General features: G+C 41.4%; 1 protein-coding gene across 1 annotated transcript in view; it reads left to right on the forward strand.

The window, feature by feature from the left end:
* Nucleotides 1-497: 497 nt before the first annotated feature.
* The window catches only part of LOC149427708 (unconventional myosin-Ic-like), a 24,619-nt gene continuing 1,526 nt past the window's right edge, over nucleotides 498-23,590 (forward strand). The window contains exons 1-2 of the mRNA XM_089667752.1: nucleotides 498-917; nucleotides 16,031-16,186. Of these exons, the coding sequence (XP_089523878.1) occupies nucleotides 900-917; nucleotides 16,031-16,186 (174 nt within the window). The 5' untranslated portion in view covers nucleotides 498-899. The remainder of the gene's footprint in view (nucleotides 918-16,030; nucleotides 16,187-23,590) is intronic.

The following is a 23,590-nucleotide window of genomic DNA, read 5'->3' on the forward strand; positions in this document are numbered from 1 at the left end:
TTGGAGGACATCCATGGGCGCCCTCCCAGAACTAGCCAGCCGCGCTGTAGCTGTCTTTTGGCTATAGCGCGGTCGGGAACTGGTTAAATTATGCTTTTTTTCTTTTTCAGAATATACGGATGTAAATCTTTAAAATTATTAGTTATTTTTTTCAATTAGATATATTAACAGCCATTTGGATTAGATTACTCGTTCAGATGAGGAAAGTGTGGCAGTTGAACAAGGAATGTTGTGTATAGAAGTTTTCTTTTGTTTCTCTTTACACCTGACTTCTTCACCTGTGGTTTTTCTGGGATGTGTGTGTGATCTGAAGCCATTTACAGCAAAGCGAAATGTGCAGCAGCACGCAGGAACTGGTGGAGTGAGAGGCCACCAATCACAAGCTCTCATATTCCGTGTCTTGTGTGTTGTGTTTTATTAGGTTTGGGCTGCAGCCCAAGATTCCCAGCCCTTTTTTTTTTTTTTTAAATTCCTCCTCCTTTTCATTCCTGTCTTTCTCTGCCTGTGACGCCTGAGCTTGGTCTGGAAGCACATTTTAGCTCTAATTTTTTTCCCTCTGTGAATGGGAGGAAAAAAGCCTGTATAATGCTTCTTGTATGTGCTCTTTTCACATAAGCAACAGACAGAACTGCAGGTTTTTGCTCTGGATTTTGCTCCTGTAGAAATGCACCTAAACTATTTTTTGCTGATCCAGAAAACTGGATGACTGAAGAATGTTGTGGTGTTTTGTTTTTTTTTTCCCTGCCTATTTAAGTCTACATTGTGACTTCTGGTCGTACTGATGCAGTGTTACAGGATTTGACGAAGAGAAAGTTTTTACCTGGGAACTGGGCTGCTGACTGCAGCGCTTCAGAGCTTATTTGTTTTTCCCCTGGAGTTTGGATTCAGTGACAGTAACAATGAAGTACAGAGCAGCGGTAAGCTTCCTTAACTGGATTCAGATGGGAAACATTTTTTGCAGTTGGCTAATTTATAGGTGTTTCAAGTGGCTGAGTACTATGTGTATAGACAGTCTTTATATGGCTAACTTGACAAATTTAGTTTCCGTACTTGTATATGCTTTCTATTGCTCTAGTGCTGTGGTTCCCAACTTCAGTCTTCAAGTACCCCCATAAGGTCATAGTTTTAGGATTTCATTCACATTGCTGACATGTTTTAAAACCCTGTCTGTGGCTTTGTATTTATGATCTGTTGGGGGGTACTTAAGGACTAAGGTTGGGAACCACTGGTCAAGGGCAACCCTTAAAACCTTTTATGAATGGACACTAAAATAAAACCATTTAAGATGACAAGCAAACAGGCCAGTATGTCTTGAAAACCACACAGTTGGAACATTTTTGCAAGTGTCATTTTATCAGCAGCGTTGAGAAAGAATACAGGGCCTGCAGGAAGGACATTGGTGTATGGTATAGTTAGATTTGGTTTATTAGCTTATTGCACAGGTAAAAATGTGACCTTTTCTGCTCTTGATAGACAAAGCCAAGCACAATCTTGCTTCTAACTTATTTTGCTATCCTTTTTCTTTTCTTCCCTTGCTCTTTAAAAAAAGATTCACTGCTTCCCTAAACAGAATAGCTTTAATACCCCTTAATTTGTCCAGCCCTGTTGTGTACTAAGTTCTTTTTTGCTTTGTAGAATTGAGGTATGGCCTCTAGAAACTTTTGAAACACTATTCCTTTTCACTTACCTGTGCATGAAGGACAAACCCGGATTAGGATTTACCGTATATATGCAGATAATTACTTGGCATGTGAGTTAGAACTACCATGCAAATGTTGCAAGTTGCCCTTAAAGTGCTTGGGTAGTGTTGGATTAATTTGTATTGTTTTCTATACTTACAAAATACAGTTATGATACAAAGTACTTTGTACAACTACTGGGGTTATTAGGGAATTGCAAATCCACAGTGATCAAACTAAAATCCTCTCTTGACTGATCAGAGTAGAGCAAATTTAATTTTGATTGTTAATTTACTGTCCTTTGCATATATTCCTCTCTTTGCCTCACTTTATTGGTTGGATATAAGATGTTGGTTTATCCGTGATATCAAAGTCTGTATATTGCATAGCTAGTTTGCTCAGACACACGATGAAGGGCTGAGGTCTTAAACTGGCCATACAAACAGATTATTTTTTTTTTCTGTTCAGCATTAACACTGAACAGAAAAAAAAATAACGGATTCCTCCATCCACCCTATTCAATGTTGCAGCTACTATGATTGACATCTGGCAGATTGGATGCAGGCGCTGTTTGGCCAACAATTTTCTGCTGGCCTTTTGGTTTTTAATTTAAATGTAAGCGAAAGGGCCACCCACTGAGCAGATTGAACAGTGTATGGCCAGCTTAACTAGGCCAACCTTACAGATATGCAGTAGTGTATTTAGCATTGTACGATTTGCAGGTAAGAAGGCTTTATCCTTTGTAATTTTCTTTCCAGTACTGCTAAGCATGCCATGTTTCCCTTTTGCCTTATACAGTTTATTGGTATTTAAATCTAAATCTTAGAAAATTGGAGCCTATGAATTGCATGCGATTGCTAAGCATCTTCAAAAAATAGATTAGCTGCATCCTCTGTAGTGGTAAGAGTACTCCATACATGCTATTGCTTCTTCCGTGTTCTGTCCGGTTTGTGTGTGCAGCTTTTATTACACTTTGTGCATGTATCTTGTATAATTGCTGTATGCCTTGTATTTTTTGACCTTGTTGATACCTTTCCCTTTTAAACCATTTTCCACATTTCCTTGGAAGTCTTCCCATTAATTTAGGCACTGTGCCTGTTCTGCCTTTTGGATCCCATGAAACCGCAGTCTTCTTTCTCATCTCCTATTTATATTTAGTCCCACAGTGCTTTGCTGTCCTCCTTGAGATGGCCGCATTTTATGTCTTCCATCCAAAATCCTATGTCGCTTTTTCCAAGAAAGACTAATTGAATATTGCTGCAACAGAGTGTAATAAAAATGGGATGATGTGACTGATGTGGAAAACTGAGCTCTTTCCTGTAATAACCAAACAACCTTGGTCCAGTTGGCATTTTTCAGAATAGTAGCATCTTTATTCAAGCAGATAATAAAAGCATTTAGCCTTCTAACATTTCAGCTCTACGATCCCTGGTGCAATTTGTCATAGGGCACTATCTTCATGGACTTTATAGGTTCTTACTGTACCAGTGTTTCCTTCAAGTGGTTCAACTTTCTCCCAAAGACATACTGGTTGGCTAATTGGCTTCCACACAAAAATTTGGCCCCTGTAGTACTCGTTTATTAGTATAGAAAAGACTGCAACTTCCCTCATGCAACAAAGGGGTGTATTCTCTGATTTTGTGGGCTAAATGTCTCTGATCTATATAAATAAGTCCAATATCCCTGTAAATTGCTGTTCTTGCCATAAGCAGTATTGTGTGTAGGAAATTGTAAGATGCTGCATGCAGACCATAACTTTGTCAACTTTTGGGAGCTCATCAGCAGGGATTTGTACTTGTGTTAAAGGAGAAGTACAGCTGAAGCTCTTTTGGCTGCACTTTTCCTGTGGACCACAGGAGTGCTGTTCGTTCTGCACTCCTGTGACCCGTTTTTAGCTGAAGCCTGCTGTCGGCTGAGGTCACTCAGCCAGTCCAGACTGGGGAAAAATCCCGACTTCAAAGTCTGGATCCACCCCAGAGTTTGGAGCGGCACTCTGGCTCAGCCTCTTAGCAAGCCACTGAGAGCCTGAGCCAGCCGCTCTCCCCCTCCCCCTATTATTGTATTGCAGTGTGTTATCAATAAAAGGCTTGATTAGAAAAGTTAGAAAGTTTGATGTCAAATCAGTGCCATTATTCTCCTAATGGAAATTGTGTGCTAAGTTAACCAATAAATTATATTATTATTATACAGTATTTATAAAGCGCCAATAGTTCGCTCAGCGCTGTACATTACAAAGGGGGACAGAACATGTGACAGAACAATACCAATACAATGTGATACACGAGGGGTTCGAGGGCCCTGCTCTTTCGAGCTTACAATCTAGGACTTCACGTCTTCAATGCCAGACTTTCAGTGCAGAAAATCTAAATGAAAGTATGTATGGAGGTGAGCTTGTAAAACTAACACTTGGGAGGAATTAAGCGCCAGTCTGCTAAATGTAAGCAAACTGTTTCTGAGTTAAATACATATTCTGCTATTTGTTTGGCTGCAATGGTGTTTCTCTAATTTCATTTGTCTCTGACCTGCCACAGTTATAAAGATCGGGAGTTCTGAGTTGGTGCATATTTTTTAAGGTCCATGTCCCAGGAAGTATTGAAACCAAAGGGTTAGCATGACAGAGATCTAGTTGTGAGAGATGTAGTTGTGTCAGAAGTGGCAGCCTGTACTAAAGGCTTAGTTAGTTTTTTAGATAAGAGATCATTATTGAATAACTGTGTGCATTGCAATTTGTTGGACCTTTTTAGATGAAGACAGTTTTCTTTAAATATAATTTCTGCACCTAAAATGTTTACCAGTAAAATACAATTTGCAGATTTTTGACACTTTTTGATTGTTCCACCTGTGCTTTTGGTCATTGGGCCTTTTTAGTGGGGGGTGTATGTTAAAATGGTATTGGTACATGAGAGAGATTATAAGAGAGGGGTTTTTTTTATTGCTCTTTAAGGCATAAGGTTTTTTGCTTTAATGCAAACTCTGCATTAAGGCAAAAGACCTTCCGTGATCAGCCCCCCTTAGATACTTGCCTCGCTCCTCTTTAGATCCAGCTCTTTGTCCATCTAAAACCATTTTTTTTTTATTCTCTCCCTCTCTTCATGGGACACAGCTACAGCAGTGGGAGCAATTGGCTCCTGCTGTTGTCAATCAAATCATGTGATGAGGGGTGGGGGCCAAGCCACACTGTGTGTCTACGGACGCACGCAGTCCCCTGTGGTTGATGGGAACTGTAGTTTCCTCTTACTGCAGAAAGAGAGGAGAGGATATGATGTAATCCCTGCTGTTACACCTCCTCCTTGGCAGAGCAGATGCTGTTCTCTTTTGAATTACAGAGATGCGGTCATGAAAATTCAATTAGTTTTCTCCTAAAAGGTAAGGATTTTCAAAATTGTATTAACTGTTTATTGTTTTTGTGTAGGGTAGTATACTAATGGGTGATCCATTGCCTATCCCGGAGTTCTTCTTTAATGCACTGATTTTATTTGCATGCAGCCAAAAACACTGAAAAGACATTACCATTAGGCAACTGCACCATGGGATGGACATGCAGTATTACAACCTTCGTGCCATAGGTTGGCAGCCTTTAAATGCTGATGGTCTGTATAATATAACCACAGTATATACATAGAGGATAGAAAATGATGTAGAGCAACCTAATGCTTTGTATTCCGTTGAAGATGTTTCACCTGCTCTACAGGGTCCCTTGAAGGCCGCTTGCTTTTGAGGTGACATTGATTTGCTTCACTGCATATGTTTTGTCACATCTTTAAAACAGCTTTTCGCCTTGTTGCAACATGTAGTCTTAGAAGTGCACAGGATATTAAAAGCAAGATGACTTAAGGCAGTGTTTCTGATGAAAGAACCGTGCTTCCCTTGGGATGACCTGAGATCTCTCTGGTCTGCTGTTATGGTCTCGTAGGAATTGTAACAACCTTTTGGAAATCTTGTTCTGCTCAGAATACGGTTATCATCATAAGGTACCGAAGGAAAGGTTAGTCTTTTAAGGCATGGATGTCAAAGGATTTTGGTCACTGGTGCGGGAAAAAAAAGCCACCTTGATTCCAAAAGGTTACCACCTCTCTCAACATGAAGACATGTCTTCATCATCTCCTACTTCTGAGGATGAGGATGAACCTACAGGTTTTTCATCAGCTACTCGGATACAAGTTATTGTCACAGTGGAACCCGAGGTAATGTTTTATGAGTCCAATAAGATGAGAATACAAACATGTGGCATTGGCTTATTGTATTGATTACTACAGCCAGTTTGCCTTTGCATTGATATATGGCTGCATCCACAGCTGGTTTGTTGTCAGCATGGCTGAATATTACCAACAGGCAAGACCTGTCCGTCTCAATAACCAGGGTCTTAAAATAGAATTGTGGAGTACTTGGTTACCCCAAGGTAGTAGAAGGCAGTAAGTGCTGTTATTTGCCCCTTACTGTGTGAGAACTTTGTGGCAATATATGTGACAGGTAGAAGCAAATTACATTGGTAGATGATTTTAGTTAACATTGCCAACATTGTGTTGTTGTGCTCTTTGTCATGTTAGCCAGTAGACAAAGCAGGGGAGAGACAGTAAAAAATTATGCATGGTTTGGGGTCTAGCACATTGGATGTCCATCACTGCATAATACATTCCTGTGCTTTTCTTCAAGATGATCAGTTTTCTCCTACTACTGGAAACAGAGTGATATTTTAATTGTCTGTAACCAGGACTGGTGGTAATTGTGGACTGAACAGGACTACTGTGTATAAAGATGACTGTGCGAAGGCCATTCGATTGTATGGTCCTTCAAACATAGGGACAAACGTGACTAGTTCAGACTATTTCATGGAATACATTGGCAGTGTATAAGTGTGTAAAACAAATCTGTAAATTCTTTATTAATAAGATCTTGTGGTGTTTGCCTTTGTTTTGGATGGCACAGGCCTCAAAAAGTGACATTACCTTTAAACTGTGCCAGAGTTGATGTTAAGGATTGTAATCCTCCACTGTGATACATTTTGTAGTCACCTTCTGGTGTTGCATGCTGCTTCAGCTTTGTGCTCTGCTGCCCCAAGAAGCCTGAAACACATACAAAACAAAGATAGTACCTGCATAATAGTGCCCTATTTGGCCAGTCCGGTCCTGCATCATGTGCATCACTACTATTCTACCACAGTAATAGGTGGCCTAACTGATCTTTTCGGGTGCAAGAGGTCAACGGGGAAATAAAAAACGCTTCTACTTTCTAGCTAGAGTGTAAAGCTGGCCATACACATATAAGATTTCTTTTGTTCAGTTTGTAGGCTAAAAGCAAAGATGAAAGAATCGGTTTGATTGCTTTCTAACAGTGTGGATATATAAATTCCTCGTGCTGGGCTGTTCTGATCCTGACAGCCTGCCATCTGTCAGATTACCTGTTTTGTTCCTGAATGTTTAAATGCAGTTGCAGTTCGGCTGACTATTTTTTGACAGCCTCCTTCGACAAGTCAATTGAACTTTGTCAAATGGAGTGGTGCCCGCTGGGCCATACACTGCTGAACATTCATCTGAGACAGTAGGCCAGCTGAGGTCATAAAGAATATTCTTATGTGGACACAGTAGATGAGCAAATGATCAATTTAATGATCTAGTGGTGTCTGCAAGTTATAAGACTTGCAATCAAGGTGATGACTCGAGGGGATTTTTCTTGTACACTCCCCATGGAAATCCATGATGGGAAACTGTCCTAGAACATATTATTTGTGTAGTAAACTTTGATATGACACATGGGAAGAATGTGTTATTATTGGGCCATTGTTTATTTTTTCCCTTGTCAAATAGTTTATTGCAAAATTTTCAGTTTTCTCCTATCTTGTCGGAAGCTTTATAACAGGGCGCACAAATTTCCACAACCAGCCAATTCACCTAAAAGCAAATAGCTGATGTCTGTTTAAGCAACTTATTATTAAGATACGTTCATAAAAAAAATTGTGGCTTAATCAGTAGAGGAATTTCTAGCTTTAACTCCAAACTACCTTCTTGTAGTCCAAACACTATGTAAAAGAAACTGAAACAACATATTACATACTAGGTTGGAGTTGATCCATCTCCAGTTCACCCCTTAGCCCCGGTTCACACCAGTACAGCTTTGAAATGGCGCTACTTCAATGAGATTTCAAAACCGCAAATCAGTGTGATTTGGATGTTCAATTTCATTGTGGCTTGCAACTTCGCTTAACAGAAATCAATGCAAATCGCACTGAAATCCCAGAAAAGTAGTGCAGAAACCTTTTTCAAAACTCGCTGTTACTTGAGTTGCAATGATCTGAATTGTTCCATTGCCACAAATCAGGTGCGACTTGTCATGCTATTTTGAACTGTCAAATCGCATTATAAAACACATTGGTGTGAACTAGGGCTAAGAGCATCAAATTAAAGAATAGGATTTTTAAAGTACATAATATATCTATTAAAATAATTTTCTCAAAAGTTTTTATTCCAAAGATTATAGAAGAATTTCACTTTTGGAACATGTTACATGTTCCATCTGTTTTTAGGGTAGAACATGTAACATGTTCAAGCATCTGCACCCCGATAAGAAATTGTCCAGCACTTACTCTTAAGTCCCCATATGAAATATTTGCTTCCTAATTTAAAAATTGTTGATTGGGAGAGTTTTAATCTGCTTTTGGGGGTGTAGTAACAAGTTATTTAGCCAGTATTTTATGGTAGTTTTATCCTTTCTTATTCAAGACATGTAAAAGGGGATTGCATAATGTTAAAAAAAAAAAAAAAAAAAACCTGGTTAAAAGAACTTACACCCAGAAAAGCACCATCACCATCTTACATCAGACACCCTCTGCTGTATGTTGAATACCGTCTTAATCAGATTCTTTCTCTATTGGTGTTATCTGCTTTGTTATAGAATTGTGCTGTTACTGAATTTTTCTATGTGGGTTTTTCCTTTTTAATGTATTTCTCCATTACTCTGTTAGACAGGGTATATCTAGAACTATACTTGCTGCTCCATTGTTGCCTACGTTGCATGTTACCCGACTATCGCTAATCTGTGCCAATGGTGTTCTGCTGGGGAACACTAATCACTTTCTGACAGTCTTTCTAACCTTGAGAGGAGAATAATAAGTGTGTGTGTAAGTCACTGAGCCCCTGGACCATGTGAGGTGCAACTTTGCAGCATCGGATGGACCGAAACATAATATCCCAGAGGTGTTCTATTGGACTTGGGTCAGGCGAGCGTGGGGGCCATTCACTGGCATCAATTCCTTCATCCTTCAGGAACTGTCCAGCTCTTCTAGAGTAAAGGCCTGTCTCCTGGAATCTCCTCCATGCTCTTGAGACTGTGCTGGGAGACACAGAAAACCTTCTGGCAATGGCACGTATTGATGTGCCATCCTGGAGGAGTTGGACTGCCTGTGCAACCTCTGTAGGGTCCAGGTATCGCCTCATGCTACCAGTAGTGACACTGTCCCTAGCCATACAAAACTAGTGAAAAACAATCAGAAAAGATGAGTCCACCTAGTGCACCTGTTAATTTCATTAACACCAAAGCAGCTGAAACTGATTAACAACCCCCTCTGTTACTTAACTGATCAGATCAATATCCCAGGAGTTTGAGGATTCTATACTCTGATTAAAAAGTGTTCCTTTTCATTTTTTTGAGGTGTGTGTGTGTGTGTGTGTGTAATATACACAAAATTATGGAAACACCAGGAAAAAGAACAAAATAGTTACCTAATATCGTGTTGGACCACCTTTGCCATCCATAGTGGCTCTATGATATTGAGGTCCGGTGAAGGTGCTAGACTTCATCTGAATGCTCTTTGAACCATGATTTGACAGTACTAGCTGTGTGAATCAGAGCATTATCATCTTGGTAAATGGTGCTGTCTTCGGGAAACAATTTCTTCACCATGGGGTGTACGTGGTTGGCCAATTTGTACATAGTCGCTGGCAGTGACCTTTTCAAGATGATGATGGGGCCTGCAGAATATCAATATATGGCTGTCCATATTGCACTGCCACCATGCTTTACCATTGGCACAAGACAGTCCTGGTCGTAAGCTGGGGACAGTGTTCACCACTCGTAAACATGTCTGTTGGTTTGAAACATTGTGAAGCACGATTACACGATACAGTCTTCCGTTGATCAATAGTCCACGATGTATGAGTGTAGCACCACTCTCTCCTCTTCTGACCATTGATATCAGTTACTAGTGGTTTGGTAATTGTAGCTTGTGAATGTTTTGCTTATGGTGTTCCCTCCCCACGATTTTTGTGGACATGGGCTATGGAAGACTGAGATTGAGTTCTGCGGTCACTTTTGCAGAAGTTGTTTTCTTATTCTGGGTTCAATCCTGCACAATGTCCTTTTTTGTCTCTTTTGGTCAATTGACAATGTCGACTGTGCTTATGCTTATCAGACGGTATTTTCCTTGAAACTGTATATGCCGTCATGATCTTTTAATACTGTACCTTACGACTCCGCAAATAAATTGACAACTTCAGTCACAGAGGCACCAGCAATAGTGCCCTCTTTGAAACTTAGTAAGCTCTGACATGACTCCGCATTACTAGCAGCACATACAGTGAATGATGAAAGTGAGGTTTCCCACCTGTTATCTAGGTGTCTCATCACACAGCGGAAGCAAAAGAATGTTTCATCACTTGCGCTTTCAACGTGTCACATCATCACTACCACACCTACAAATCCTGTAGGGTTTCCATTTCCCACCCCTGTGTATGTCTGTCACCTTGTAATCCCAGCTTTCTGGCTCACTCAGCCTTTAGTTGCAGCACCCAGCTACACAGGCCCACTCCTGGCCTCTCATTCGCAGATGTCCAAGGCTATCCTCTTCCAGAGACTTAGACACTCTCCCCTGGACTGACTAGTTGCCTCAGCTTTCTCAGTCCTGCAGACTCAGCTGTCCCGGCTCTCCTAGGGCTACGTGTAAGGCACGGCCGCCCAATCTTTTGAAGAGCAAGGGCCACTTATGTGATTTGGTAACCTGTTGCTGACCACAATGAAAAGAAATGATTCAGAATTTTTCAATTATTTTGTTATTTTATTTTGAATAGCGTAATCAACATTTTTCTCCTGTAGCCGCTAAATGCCAGTGACAGGGAGAGGAGGAGAAGCAAACTTTCAGCTGTTGCAGGAGGAAAATGGAGAGGATCGGCTACTGTATATATGCCGCCCTTCCTGTCCAAGTGTAAAACAGAATGTGAAAGGGAGTCCGCACGGGTCCTCTGGAGCATGGTTGGGGGTGTGTGGTAAAACACATCTCAACTATGAGGCTTTACTGCCATCCAAACTGCAAATGTAAATGAGGCCTTAATGTTCTAAGCCCCGATAGGGCTGCTTTCACACTGATGCACTGAGGTTTACTTGCACCGTGAGCTCAGTGCAGTGCACCCGTGGGTTAGCTGCGCTTTGCCATAGATTTCCATTGTGCAGGTGTGATGCTCCTGCTTTCAGTTTGAGGTAGAGGGCCACATCAGAGGGCTCTGAGGGCCACATGTGGCTAACGGCCACAGATTGGGCACCCCTGGTGTAAGGAATCTTTCCAATATGGGGTACTGTCTCCCAAATCGTTCACCTCTCCTGGCCAGAGCACACACCTTCCTACACACAGACTGTCTCCAAATGGGAGTCTGCACTCATACAGTCTGCAGGTCTCCAGCAACAATTGAAGGACACAGGATTTATTTGTTCCATCAATGACCTTTTTAAAGCCTTCAAGCACCAGGCCCTGATCGGGGATTGAAAAAATTAGAAAAAGTTGAAATGAGAGTCTTCTCTTCTCACAATAAACATGTCAGATCACCATGTGTCATTTCTTTATATGTACATTTATTCTGTTACCCTATCTTGAATCCTAGCCACCACATCATGAATTGTTTTTTATCTTCGTGGCTAAGCTTTCTAAAAGCTTATAAAGATGATATAACACCACCTTGCAAAAATCATAGCAAAGATTTACGATGTTGGTGAGTTTGGTTTGTCAATGAATGAAAGTTTCTAAGATGAAAATCAGGGGTGCTTAACCTTTTTGAAGAGTGATGGCCACTTAAGTGATTTGGTAACTAGTCTTGGGCCATAATGAACATTTTTGTTCTGCAGCCACTGAATGCCAAAAGAACAGAAGTCGACTTTCAGCAGCTCCTGGAGGAAGAGAGAATTGGTTCCTTTTTATATGCCGCCCCCGCCAACCCTTCTGTCCAAGTGTAAAACAAAATGTGACAGGGAGCCTAATGAGCACCCTGGAGCTTGGGGGTGGGGCCAGTGCAACCCCTAATGCTACACCAGTGGTTTGGGGGGGGGGGAACAGCAAAAAAATGTTTCAACTATGGGGTTTTTCTGCTTCCCAAACCACAAATGTAAAAGAGCCTTTACTGTCCTGAGCCTGCTATAAGGCTGCTTTCACACTGATACACTTCAGTTTACCTACACCTTTTTTGTGGGTTAGCTTTGCTTTGCATTTGGTAGTTTTGGTGTGCTTTCAGAAAGCTCACCAAACCCGCAGGATAATTAATAGAGGTGTATGGCTCAGTGCAGCTAACCTGCAAGAAATTTGCACGTGCACTATGTTGCACCTGCAGGTCAGTGTGAAAGCAGCCCTTATATAGGTGCTAATAGGCCCTTTGCAAAAGCTCAGTGTTTGTGTTTAATCCACTGATCTCCATCTGGGACAAGAACTGGCACTACAGAGGAAGCGTCGGCTTATGCGGCTCCTGCTCTTAGATTGTTATACATATTGTAACTCTGAAGCATGTTTGAACATTTTAGTGCTTTAGTAGCAGTGTAAGAGAATAATCTCCAGTGAGCTGGGAAAGACCCTGCAAGTGCTGGTGGTTAGGACTCGGTTCTGAGCTCATCTACATTCCACAGTGCTGACATTTCCTTTTTATAATGTATTTAGTGGAGGAGCTGCACCTTCCCGGAGTATGGCTCATGTATGACATGTCATTAACTGTATAAATGGGTCTGTGAGAGAGGGCAATTGTGTGGGTGTGTTCTTGTTTGGACCTTGTGGAATGTATAGGAAAACTAGCAGAGACATAAATGCAGAAAGCAGTTCTTCTAGTATAGCATCGCTGAAGTGTGCAGCACTGTACTGATCAATTTGAACTCTTCATGTTACCTTCTACCCTCAAATGGCTTTACATTTTACATAATAAATGCACATATTTTTTAACCTGTAAAAAAGTGCCATTATTTGTTATATTTTTTTTTTTTTTGGGGGGGGGGGGGAGCCAGTAAAGCATTGCACTTGTGATCAGCAGATTGCAGGTGTATTGTCAGGTTCCTGCAGACTGTCTGTGTGGCTGTCTGCCCATACCTCCGATACAAGCAGGCAGTTAGTGAATGACTACCTAGAGAACTACAAGAAATCACCCACGAAGACTAACGGTACTTGTAGTTCATTAATTCAGAGCCCTGTGAACAAATGATTGCAGCCTTGTGGGCGAAGCCCCATACTACCACGTTCTTTTTGAATTGTCACATTGGGAAGAGGATCCCTGGGCCGCCACCACGGAGTAAAGGAATGAATCGGGGAGGCAGCAGGCAGATGCTGAATATGTTACACCCTAAATGTGGGTGTAACATATGCATAAAGGTGAACTTATCCTTTTTTAAATTTTGTGGCTAGCTGCAAAACTTTGCAACAAGCCAATGCCCTGTCATTAAGCTACAGAATGCTTGGGAATTCATTACATTGATCTTTTGCCTGCAAATTTTTATTCTAGCAACAAAAAGGTATATTCTATAGATACTGCAAATGATGACTGCTACAGAATTGCCCAAGTAACATGGGCCTGAACTGTGGAGGTTGTGGCCAAAAGACGCAAGCAGAGAGCACGCAACTACCCACTAGTATGGTTTCCTCTTGTACCAAATTGTATTGTAATTGTAATGTCTACCTTCATGTAAAGCGCTGCACAAACTGTTGGCGCTATATAAACACTGTATAATAATAATAATAATAAAAGTACTGCCTATATGCACACTGCAGTAGCCCTTTTCACACCAATAACGACTTATGTCCTATGTGCTACACTTCATCTCTGTGTCAGTTTTTTGGTAGAGCAGTAGACATTTGATTCCTAATGTGGAGCTCTCTACTGGAGAGGGAATATTCAAGTAACATCTGGGGAGATGTTTAAATAAAAGATCTATAGAATAGATGAAGCAGAAGTATGGAGATACTTGCATTTCTCTCTGGCAAGGAGTACATTGACCACTGTAGTGACATTAGCAAATCTTACTCCATATCTTCTGGGAATAGCCATATCTCTCTCACTTTTTTTTTTAGCTGGAATTCCAGATGAAATGTACATTTTGTAAGATATTTGGGGACAATTGACATTTCTAGCTGTTTCCTATGACATAGAAAATCTTCACTTTTTGAGCTCAGGTCTGTGTAAAGAAATTGCTTTCTGATACTTTCATAACTAACTTCATAACTAATAAAATATTGCTGTTAATTTAAAACGGTTTTATACTTTTGCCAGCTTTTGGAATTATGATTGTGACCCCCAAGTGCAGGCCTTCTGGCAGTTATTCTACTCAGTTTGTCAGTCCTGCTCAAAGGCCATTTGAAGCTGATTATTCTGCCAGTTTGTTTTCCATGCATTTGCCTTTTTTTCCCCTAGGTGCTCAGTTTCCTACCACAATCCAAAGAAAAACCCTATAAAGACCATGTCTCTGTTGGGTACTGAACCCAGAAAGCCAGTGTGCTTACTACTGTGCAGGAAATATAAACACACATTAGCGCCTCCCTATAACATCTTTTGTTAAGTTATCGTAGAAGGGCCCGTAACACCTAACATTATAGTGCCGGGACCCTACCCAAGAGGAGTATTTACACTTTCTCAGTCAAATTTGAGAAAATGCACTCACAGCAACTCAGTAACTTGCAGCTCTGTTCCAAGTGCCCTTCAGTACTGTCACTTCAGTGGTCCACAACTAGAAGAGGGTGCAGGCATTCTGAAAGCTCATCCGGCTAGAATTTAGTCATATGGTGTGACATACACTGCACACCACTGACTCACTCAGCATGTGATATAATGTAAAAATGGCTTCTGCCTCGGCTCTTCCTAGGCCACAACTGACAAGTTCACCCTGCTCCCGGGGCTTAATCTATTATTAAGCCCTGGGGCAGGGCAAAGACTCTGCTTGCCTGTAGATCACGGGTGTCAAACTGGCGGCCCTCCAGCTGTTGCCAAACTACAAGTCCCATGAGGCATTGCAAGATTTACAGTTACAAACATGACTCCCAAAGGCAGAGGCATGATGGGACTTGTAGTTTCGCAACAGCTTGAGGGCTGCCGGTTTGACACCCCTGCTGTAGATGGATTGAGTCTCTGCCGGTCCCTGCTGAACCATGATTTGATCCATCCATGGCCAGCTTAAGTCTCTTAACTTCCAAATTATTTGAAATGTTTAGGCAGTTATGAGATTTAAACATCACTGTCACTCCACCACACATTAGTAAATATCACTCTCCATGCTCATTAAAAGATAACTATGGCCAAAGATGTTTTAGCCATACTTCTCTTGTGGGTCACAGGAGTACACTTACTTTTGTTGTTCTTTGACCCATGAGGCAGAGCCGCTCAAGGTTCAGTCGGGTGGATCCCGACAATATTGGGATCCTTTCAGAATAACAGCTGGCTCTGCTTCTGAGCACATGGCTGAGAGCCGGAGCCAGCTGTACCTTCCTCCTCCACGGCCAAGTGCTCCAGTGAGTGCTGGAGGGGCAGAGTGGAGAGCAGTGGCTGATGGTCACTACTCTGTGCTCCAAGCAGGCCAAGAGCTGAGCAATCAACAGTCATGTGATCAAGCAGTTCTCTTTCTTAGAGTGGATGTAGCACAGATGCAGCATCACATCGCTCCTGCAGCATAGAGATGAGTATGTATGTTTGTTTTTTTTTTCATAACCCCATACTACTCCTTTAAGTTTGCTAATTGGACAAAGGTTTTGATGTTTCATTCAGTGTGGCAGTAATTGTAAAACAACTGCTAATCAGACAAAAAAAATTGGCAGATAAAACCGCCAACATTTTTTAATACATTTATTCTATATATCTAAATGTTCTTTCTGGCACTCTGGCTTTAAGATCTCCTGCTTAACATGTCACAGTTGGGCAGGTCTACTTCCATGAAGCGGACAAAGTTTCTCCTGTTCTACACTGTGTACTGTGTTGTCATTCATCCTGATGCTATGTCAAAAAAGGCCTTGACGTGACAATTTTTGTGCTTTTTGTTACTGGACTATGCATTAGCTTCTCTTTTGATTTAATGACACGTATCACTCCAGTATAGAACATTATTTTTTTAAAAACAATTTCTTTATTTCCTTTTAGGCTCCAGCAATTGACGGGATCCGAATAACCATGGAGAGTGCCTTAACAGCCCGAGATCGGGTTGGTGTCCAGGACTTTGTCCTGCTAGAGAACTACACCAGTGAAGCAGCATTTATAGAAAACCTGAGGAAGAGGTTTAAAGAAAATCTAATTTATGTAAGTTATTGACCTGTGTCATAGGTGTGGCTGAGCTGTGATTTCAAAACGTGAATATTGCTAATGTTGACTTAAATTAACAGTCTAGTGATGTCATGGAGGAAACGGTCATAAGGAACATGCATGCCTATTTAAGGGTTATGAGAAGGGTGTTGTCATCCTTAAACACAGTAATTATTTGTCATCTTTTTAATAATGTTAAAAAGCAATAAGTACCTTTTATAAATGTAATATTAGTGCTAAAAGAGCAGCTACATGTAAATATATTAGCATACAAGCTCACTATGGTTGAACTTCAGGAAAAACCATTTTACGTCAAAATTCAGTTTAAGCAGCCTTTTTTTTTTTCCCCTTCAGAAGTGTGGGAAAGGGTTAGAACCTCGGTCAGCATAAAATGATCTTCTAACCAAGTGGCCTCAAGCGCAGGGCTCTTACTCTCCTATACAGGAACACACATTCATGTGGCAATAGTTATGCCTGGTTATGTGCTTTGCATAGGTACAAATGCTGGAATGAAGCCTGTGCTCAGCATGGGTACTAGAACCATAGACAATTTACAACTTCCCTTAAAGGATAGCTGCATAACGTATCTTTTGGAAAGGTCATTGAGAGCCAAGTGTAAAATGTTAATCACAGTTACCACCATGCTGCCTTTCCAAGACACAGCGCTCCCACAACAGGAATGCCGCAGTACTATTAGCTTAATGATTATGGCCCTTATGCTTTCTACTTCCACTCTATTTCGGAATGAATCAATCGCTTGAAAGGGTGGCCCCACAGACTTCTCATGCCAAGGCTAATTCCATTATAAGTAGCTAATACTTCATACCACCTTTCTGTATCATCCTTCACAGCAGCGCTCAGATGTCAGTGCATTGCAATACAGAGCGTGGCAACAACCCCTCTCCCCATCCACTGCTAGGGAGGACAGAGCATTAGTATATTGCTACTCCCCCATTCTCCAATCGTAGACTGTGGTGGGCCCTAAACAGGCCTGGACTGGGACAAAAAATAGGCCCAGGTAGTTTGGACCGAGCAGCCCAAAGCCTGTGGACCCTTTCCTCGGAACACGGTAGCGGAACACCAGGGCCTGGACGCAAGAGCGTCCTTTGCAACCCTGCTAGTTCCGCCACTAGTGTCAGTAGGTTTTTATTTAAATTTGGTTTACAATTTTATATTTTATTTTTTTTGTAGGAGAGAAGGAAGGAGGGAAAGAAGGGAAGGAAGGAGGAAATGGAGGGAAGAAAGGGAGGGAAACAGGAGAAAAAGAGTGATGTATAGAAGGAGGGAAAGAAGGGAAGGAAGGAGGGAAACAGGAGAGAGAGAGAGACATATAGAAGGAGGGAAAGAAAGCGGGAGACAGAGATAAAGAAAGATGTATAGAAGGAGGGAAACTGGAGACAGAGAGAAATAAAGTGAAACGGGAGAGAGAAAGAAAGGAGAGAAACAGGAGACAGAGAAAAAGTATAGAAAGAAAGAGACATGCACAAGGCTGGCAGTGAGTGTGTGTGGGGCGGGCAGGAGGAGGGGCGGCAGAACCAGCTTTCTCTCTCCTCTCCCATCTGTGGTGGGGGGCGGGGAACTGTCAGCACTGGGGGGGTGAGCATACAGGAGCCCAAGGCATGCAGGAGATGGATAGGAGGAACGGTCAGGCGGCACATACGTTGCAAAAGTGCAGTATATAAGTCTAAAACACTGACTCCTTCCTCTTCCAGCTTCTGCTGGCATCGCTCTCCAGGCTACTATTAAGGTCCCAGGTGAAGTGCATTTGTTATCACTCTGGGACAGTAAATGGTGCTACAGAGGAAGAATCGGCTTATGTAGCTCTTGCTTCCTCAGCGACCACTTAATTCCTCTGCTGCCAGCTCGATGCACTCTTGATGCTCTGGGATTGTGGGTTGGCAAGACCAGATCATGATCAACGGGTTGTTGACCCCTGGGCATGGGCTTCCCTGGTTTGAGGTTGTGGCCCGTGTTGAGCACCCCTGGGTCTAACCTTTTTCCATTGTCCCACGCCAAAACATATAAAAGAGTTAGGCAAGAGAAATGTATAACTTGTGGAAAATCACTTTAGAGGGACCCTGTCAATTGAAAAAATTAGTACAGTTCTCTCAAGTTTTTAAAATACTTACTTGCAGTGTATTTCCTTTAGATAGATAAATTATCTTATTTTAACTTGCAGTGTGACTTTGCTAGAAAATATGACTATGTCATCCGAATCTGTTACCTAACACAGTCCCCTTCCTCCTTGCATGTCATAGCCATCTCCTCTTTCAGGAGTGGCTAATTATGTGCTGCCCCATGTCCTCTGCCCTTCCCTCTCTCCTCCCTATATAGCAATATGTAGCTGCTGGTAGAGATGCAAAATGGCGGCACCCAGCAGCAATCTCAGGGCTTTTGGATGTTTACCAAGTGGGATCTTTTCAGGTTAATAACTTGCTGTATAAGTTTTGGTGTGTGTCTGGTACATAAAAGCCTTGAAGGTGTTAAAATAAGCTCATGGGTGCAGTAGCAGCCATAAGCTCTTTTCTCATTTTTGTTTTTTCTCTTTTGTTAAGCAGCTTTAAGTAAAAGTGTTTTGGGAGGCTGAAGAGCCACCAAATCAGTTTTATGTGACTGAGACTCATCTCTGCCAACAGACAATTATTGCCACTGCTGCTGAAACATTCTGAAGTAAAACAAATATAAAGACCTATAGAATGAGACTCGAGCATAAGGGTGTTCGGTTTGTTGCTCTGATTTCCTATCCTAGCCCTTCAAATATCTGTAAATACAGTAGTTTGTAAGAGCCCAATGTCTTTTCGTTGGGAGAACATCTGTACACTTCATGTTTTCCATTAGGACAGACGCGTCCTCAGCCAACGAGTCGCTTGGGAGGAGCAGAGAGTGAATAGGATGCAGACTCAGCTGAAAATCACAGCAGGCAGTTGCAAAATGAAATTTAATTAAACTGTAGCAAAAGAACTCTGTATACAATATCAAAACACGACCATGTCACAAATGGAGCACATGTGCAAAATTCCCCACTCTTATCCTACGACACACCACCTAATAAACACCTAACATTATACCTTAAGCATCTTCTGGTTATGCTTTGTTATTGATCACATTTAAAGCCTACTCACAATTGTGTATTTAAAGAATCTGCTTTAAAAGGAGAACTGTGGGATCAAGCCTGAGAACTGAGCAATCTTGTGACCGCTGCTTGCTCAGTTCTTGGGTCCACTTGAACAGGGCAGTCACTGTCGGTCACCACTACTGCTCTTTGCTGTGCCCCTCCAGCACTCAATTGAACACTGGACAGGAGAAAGAGCTGATCAGGCATTTGGGTGGATGCATCCCAACATTGTCAGGATCTCTCCAGAGTCTGTAGTGGCTCTTTGACTTCAGCCAACAGCGGGCTTTAGCCCTCTCTTGGCTGATTCTGGTTACTGGAGAGCTGAACTAAGTGCGTTCTTGCGACCCACATGGCTAAAAGTGCTTTCACAGTATTTCTCTTTTGAAGTAGTCTGGAGAGTATTTTTTAGTAGCTAGTGATTCCGTTTTTTGGGGTGAGATGTTAGACCGGTTTCTGCACTTGATAATATATAAAATAAACTTATGCCAGATGTTTAATAAGGGGCCATTCATGCTGATGTAGATTAAAGAAAAATCATTCCAAAGATATCCTGGTTTGCCTGCAGACATATGGTCTCTTCATTAGTCAGAAAGAAGCGAGAGGGGAGGAGGAAGCAAAAGCATTAAAGAGATCACGCCTCTCTGTACTAGCTGAATGGCGGCCAAAGCCAGAGTTGCAAATTTCAGCCCTGAAGTCCTTCAAATTGTGCAAACGTATATTAAGGTTAAATTGTAAATCTTCCAACTGAACTGTGCCTCTCATTTATACGGCTGTCTGCTGCAGTAATTCAGTTTTTTTTTTTTTTTTTTTGCTTAACACGATAAAATATATTTTGTCCAAAGAATGCTGGAGGTGCCAAATGATACCTGTGCTCTACTGTATGTAAGATCAAAACACAAAACTTCTTCTAAATATACTGGCTTTAGGCCATAGTGTGTATGTATGCATGTACAGTTAGGTATATGTTTGGACACAGGCGCAGTTTTAGATTTTTTCAGGTACTTACCAAAACATATTCAGTCTATAGTTCTATAATTGATAAGGGCTTAAAGTGCACACACTCAGATTTAATTTGAGAGTACAGTTGTGTTCAAAATAATAGCAGTCAGGCATCACTAACCTGATCAATCACTGTTATTGGTAGAAATTATATTTCTACATGGCAAATAATTTACTAGCAGGTGTAGTAGAGTAATAGAAATCCAACAAACCCAACAGTCATGACATGCATGCTGCTGATTCTGTGTAATTAAATCACTAATTGAAAGGGGCATGTTCAAAATAATAGCAGTGTGGAGTTCTATTAGTGAGGTCATTCATTCTTTGAAAAACGGCTGGCAATTATTGACCTTATTTAAGGAAGGAAGGCAGCAAATGTTGTACATGCTGGTTACAGTGCATTTCTCTCTGAAATTCTGAGGAAAATGGGTCGTTACAGACATTGTTCAGAAGAACAGCGTACCTTGATTAAAAAGTTGATTGGAGAGGGGAAAACATATAAAGAAGTGCAGAAAATGATAGGCTGCTCAGCTAAAATGATCGCAAATGCTTTAAAATGGCAACCAAAACCTGAAAGACGTGGAAGAAAGCAAAAAACTACCATTTGAATGGATAGAAGAATAGCCAAAATGGCAAGGACTCAGCCAACAATCATCTCCAGGAAGATCAAAGAAGGTCTAAAGTTACCTGTGAGTACTGTTACAATTAGAAAACGCCTATGTGAAGCCAAGCTATCTGCAAGAAGCCCCCGCAAAGTCCCACTGTTGAAAAAAAGACATGTGCTGAAGAGGTTACAATTTGCCAAAGAGCACATTGACTGGCCTAAAGAGAAATGGCGTAACATTTTGTGGACTGATGAAAGTAAGATTGTTCTTTTTGGGTCTAGTGGATGGAGACAGTTTGTCAGACGACCCCCAAACACTGAATTCAAGCCACAGTACACTGTGAAGACCGTGAAGAATGGTTGCGCAAGCATCACGATATGGGGATGTTTCTCATACTATGGTGTTTGGCCTATTTATCGCATACCAGGGATCATGGATCAGTTTGAATACATCAGAACACTTGAAGAGGTCATGCTGCCTTATGCTGAAGAGGAAATGCCCTTGAAATGGGTGTTCCAACAAAACAACGACCCCAAACACACCAGTAAACGTGCAACATCTTGGTTCCAGACCAACAAGATTGCTGTTATGGAGTGGCCAGCCCAATCCCCGGATCTTAATCCAATAGAAAACTTGTGGGGTGACATCAAAAATGCAGTTTCTGAGGCAAAACCAAGAAATAGAGAAGAACTGTGGAATGTAGTCCAATCATCCTGGGCTGGAATACCTGTTCACAGGGGCCAGAAGTTGGTTGACTCCATGCAACACAGATGTACAGCAGTTCTCAGAAACAGTGCTTATACAACTAAATATTAATTAAGTGATTCAAAGGAAAGCAAAATCTTCAAATATTTTTCAGTTTATATAGTGAATGTTTGAGTTTGTAAAGAAGAATACAAACACTGCTATTTTTTTTGAACAGTCTAATATTTACTTTTCTTCAAATTTTTTAGAGGAACAACACATTTAATATATTTTTCTTTATGTTTTGATTTGGAATAGAATGTGTAGTGTTCCCAATGCATTTGTGTGTATGGAAATAAAAGCTATTAGAAGGATTCTGAGCTTTATTCACTTTTTTCAACACACTGCTATTATTTTGAACATAGCTGTACATCCAAATTGGAGAAAGGATTTAGGAATTACAGCTCTTAACAGTAGGTATCCCCCTTTTTTCAAAGGACCAAAAGTAATTGGACAATTGAATCAAAAGTTGTTTCATGGCCAGGTGTGGGCTACTCCAATATTTCTTTATCAATTAAGCAGGTAAAAGGTCTGGTGTTTATTCTAAGTGTGGTATTTGCATTTAGAATCTATTGCTGTAAACCTACATCATGCGTTCAAAGGAGCTGTCAATGCAAGTGAAACAGGCCATTGTAAGGCTTCAAAAACAAATCCATCAGAGAGATAGCAGCAACATTAGGAGTTGCCAAATCAACAGTTTGGTACATTCTGAGGAAAGAAGAACGTACTGATAAAAAGGCATGGATATCCACTGAAGACAACAGTGGTGGATGATCGCAGGATCCTCTCTATGATAAAGAAAAACCCATTCACAACATCCAGACAAGTGAAGGACACTCTCCAGGAGGTGGGCATATCATTGTCAAAGTCTACAATCAAGAGAAGATTTCACAAGATAAAATACAGAGTGTTCACCACAAGGTGCAAACCACTCATAAGCCTGAAGAATAGAAAATCCAGATTAGACTTTGCCAAACAACATCTAAAAAAACCAGACCAGTTCTGGAAAAGCATTCTTAAGACGGTTGAAACTAAGATTAATCTGTACCAGAATGACGGGAAGAAAAAACAGATGGACAATGATCCAAAACACTGCAAAAGCAACCGAGGAGCTTTTGAAAGTAAAGAAGTTGAATATTCTGCAATAGCCGAGTCAATTACCTGATCTCAACCCAATTGAGCATGCATTACACTTGCTGAAGGCAAAACTAAAGGCAGAAAGACCCACAAAGAACCACTGAAGACAGCTGCAGTTAGAGCTTGACAAAGCATCAGAAAGGAGGAAATCCAGTCTTTGGTGATGTCCATGGGTTCCAGACTTCAGGCAGTCATTGCCAGTAAAGGATTATCAACCACATAATTAAAAATAAACATTTTATTTATGATTATATTTATTTGTCTAATTACATTTGAGCTCCTGAAAATGAAGGGACTGTGTATATAAATTGTAGCAGTTCCTAAAATTTGTACTTGATATCTATGTTCAACCCCTTGAATTAAAGCTGAAAGTCTGCACTTCAAATTCATTTGGATTGTTTTTCGTTTTAAATTCTGCTGGCATACAGAGCCAAAAGTATGAAAATCGTGCCTGTGTACATAAATATAAAAAATATATATATATATATATATATATATACCTAACTGTATCTCTCTCCTCCCCCTTATCGCTCTCTCTCCTCCCCCCTTATCGCTCTCTCTCCTCCCCCCTTATCGCTCTCTCTCCTCCCCCCTTATCGCTCTCTCTCCTCCCCCCTTATCGCTCTCTCTCCTCCCCCCTTATCGCTCTCCCCCCCTCCTCTCTCTCCCTCCCCCCCTCCTCCCCCTCCCTCCCCCCCTCCTCCCCTCCTCTCTCTCCCCCTCCTCTCTCTCCCCCTCCTCTCTCTCCCCCTCCTCTCTCTCCCCCTCCTCTCTCTCCCCCTCCTCCCCCCCCCTCCCCTC

The sequence above is a fragment of the Staurois parvus genome, unplaced genomic scaffold, assembly GCF_062004578.1.
Source record: "Staurois parvus isolate SC_StPar_1 unplaced genomic scaffold, SC_StPar_1.0 ptg003551l, whole genome shotgun sequence".
In the NCBI taxonomy this organism is placed as follows: Eukaryota; Metazoa; Chordata; class Amphibia; order Anura; family Ranidae; genus Staurois; species Staurois parvus.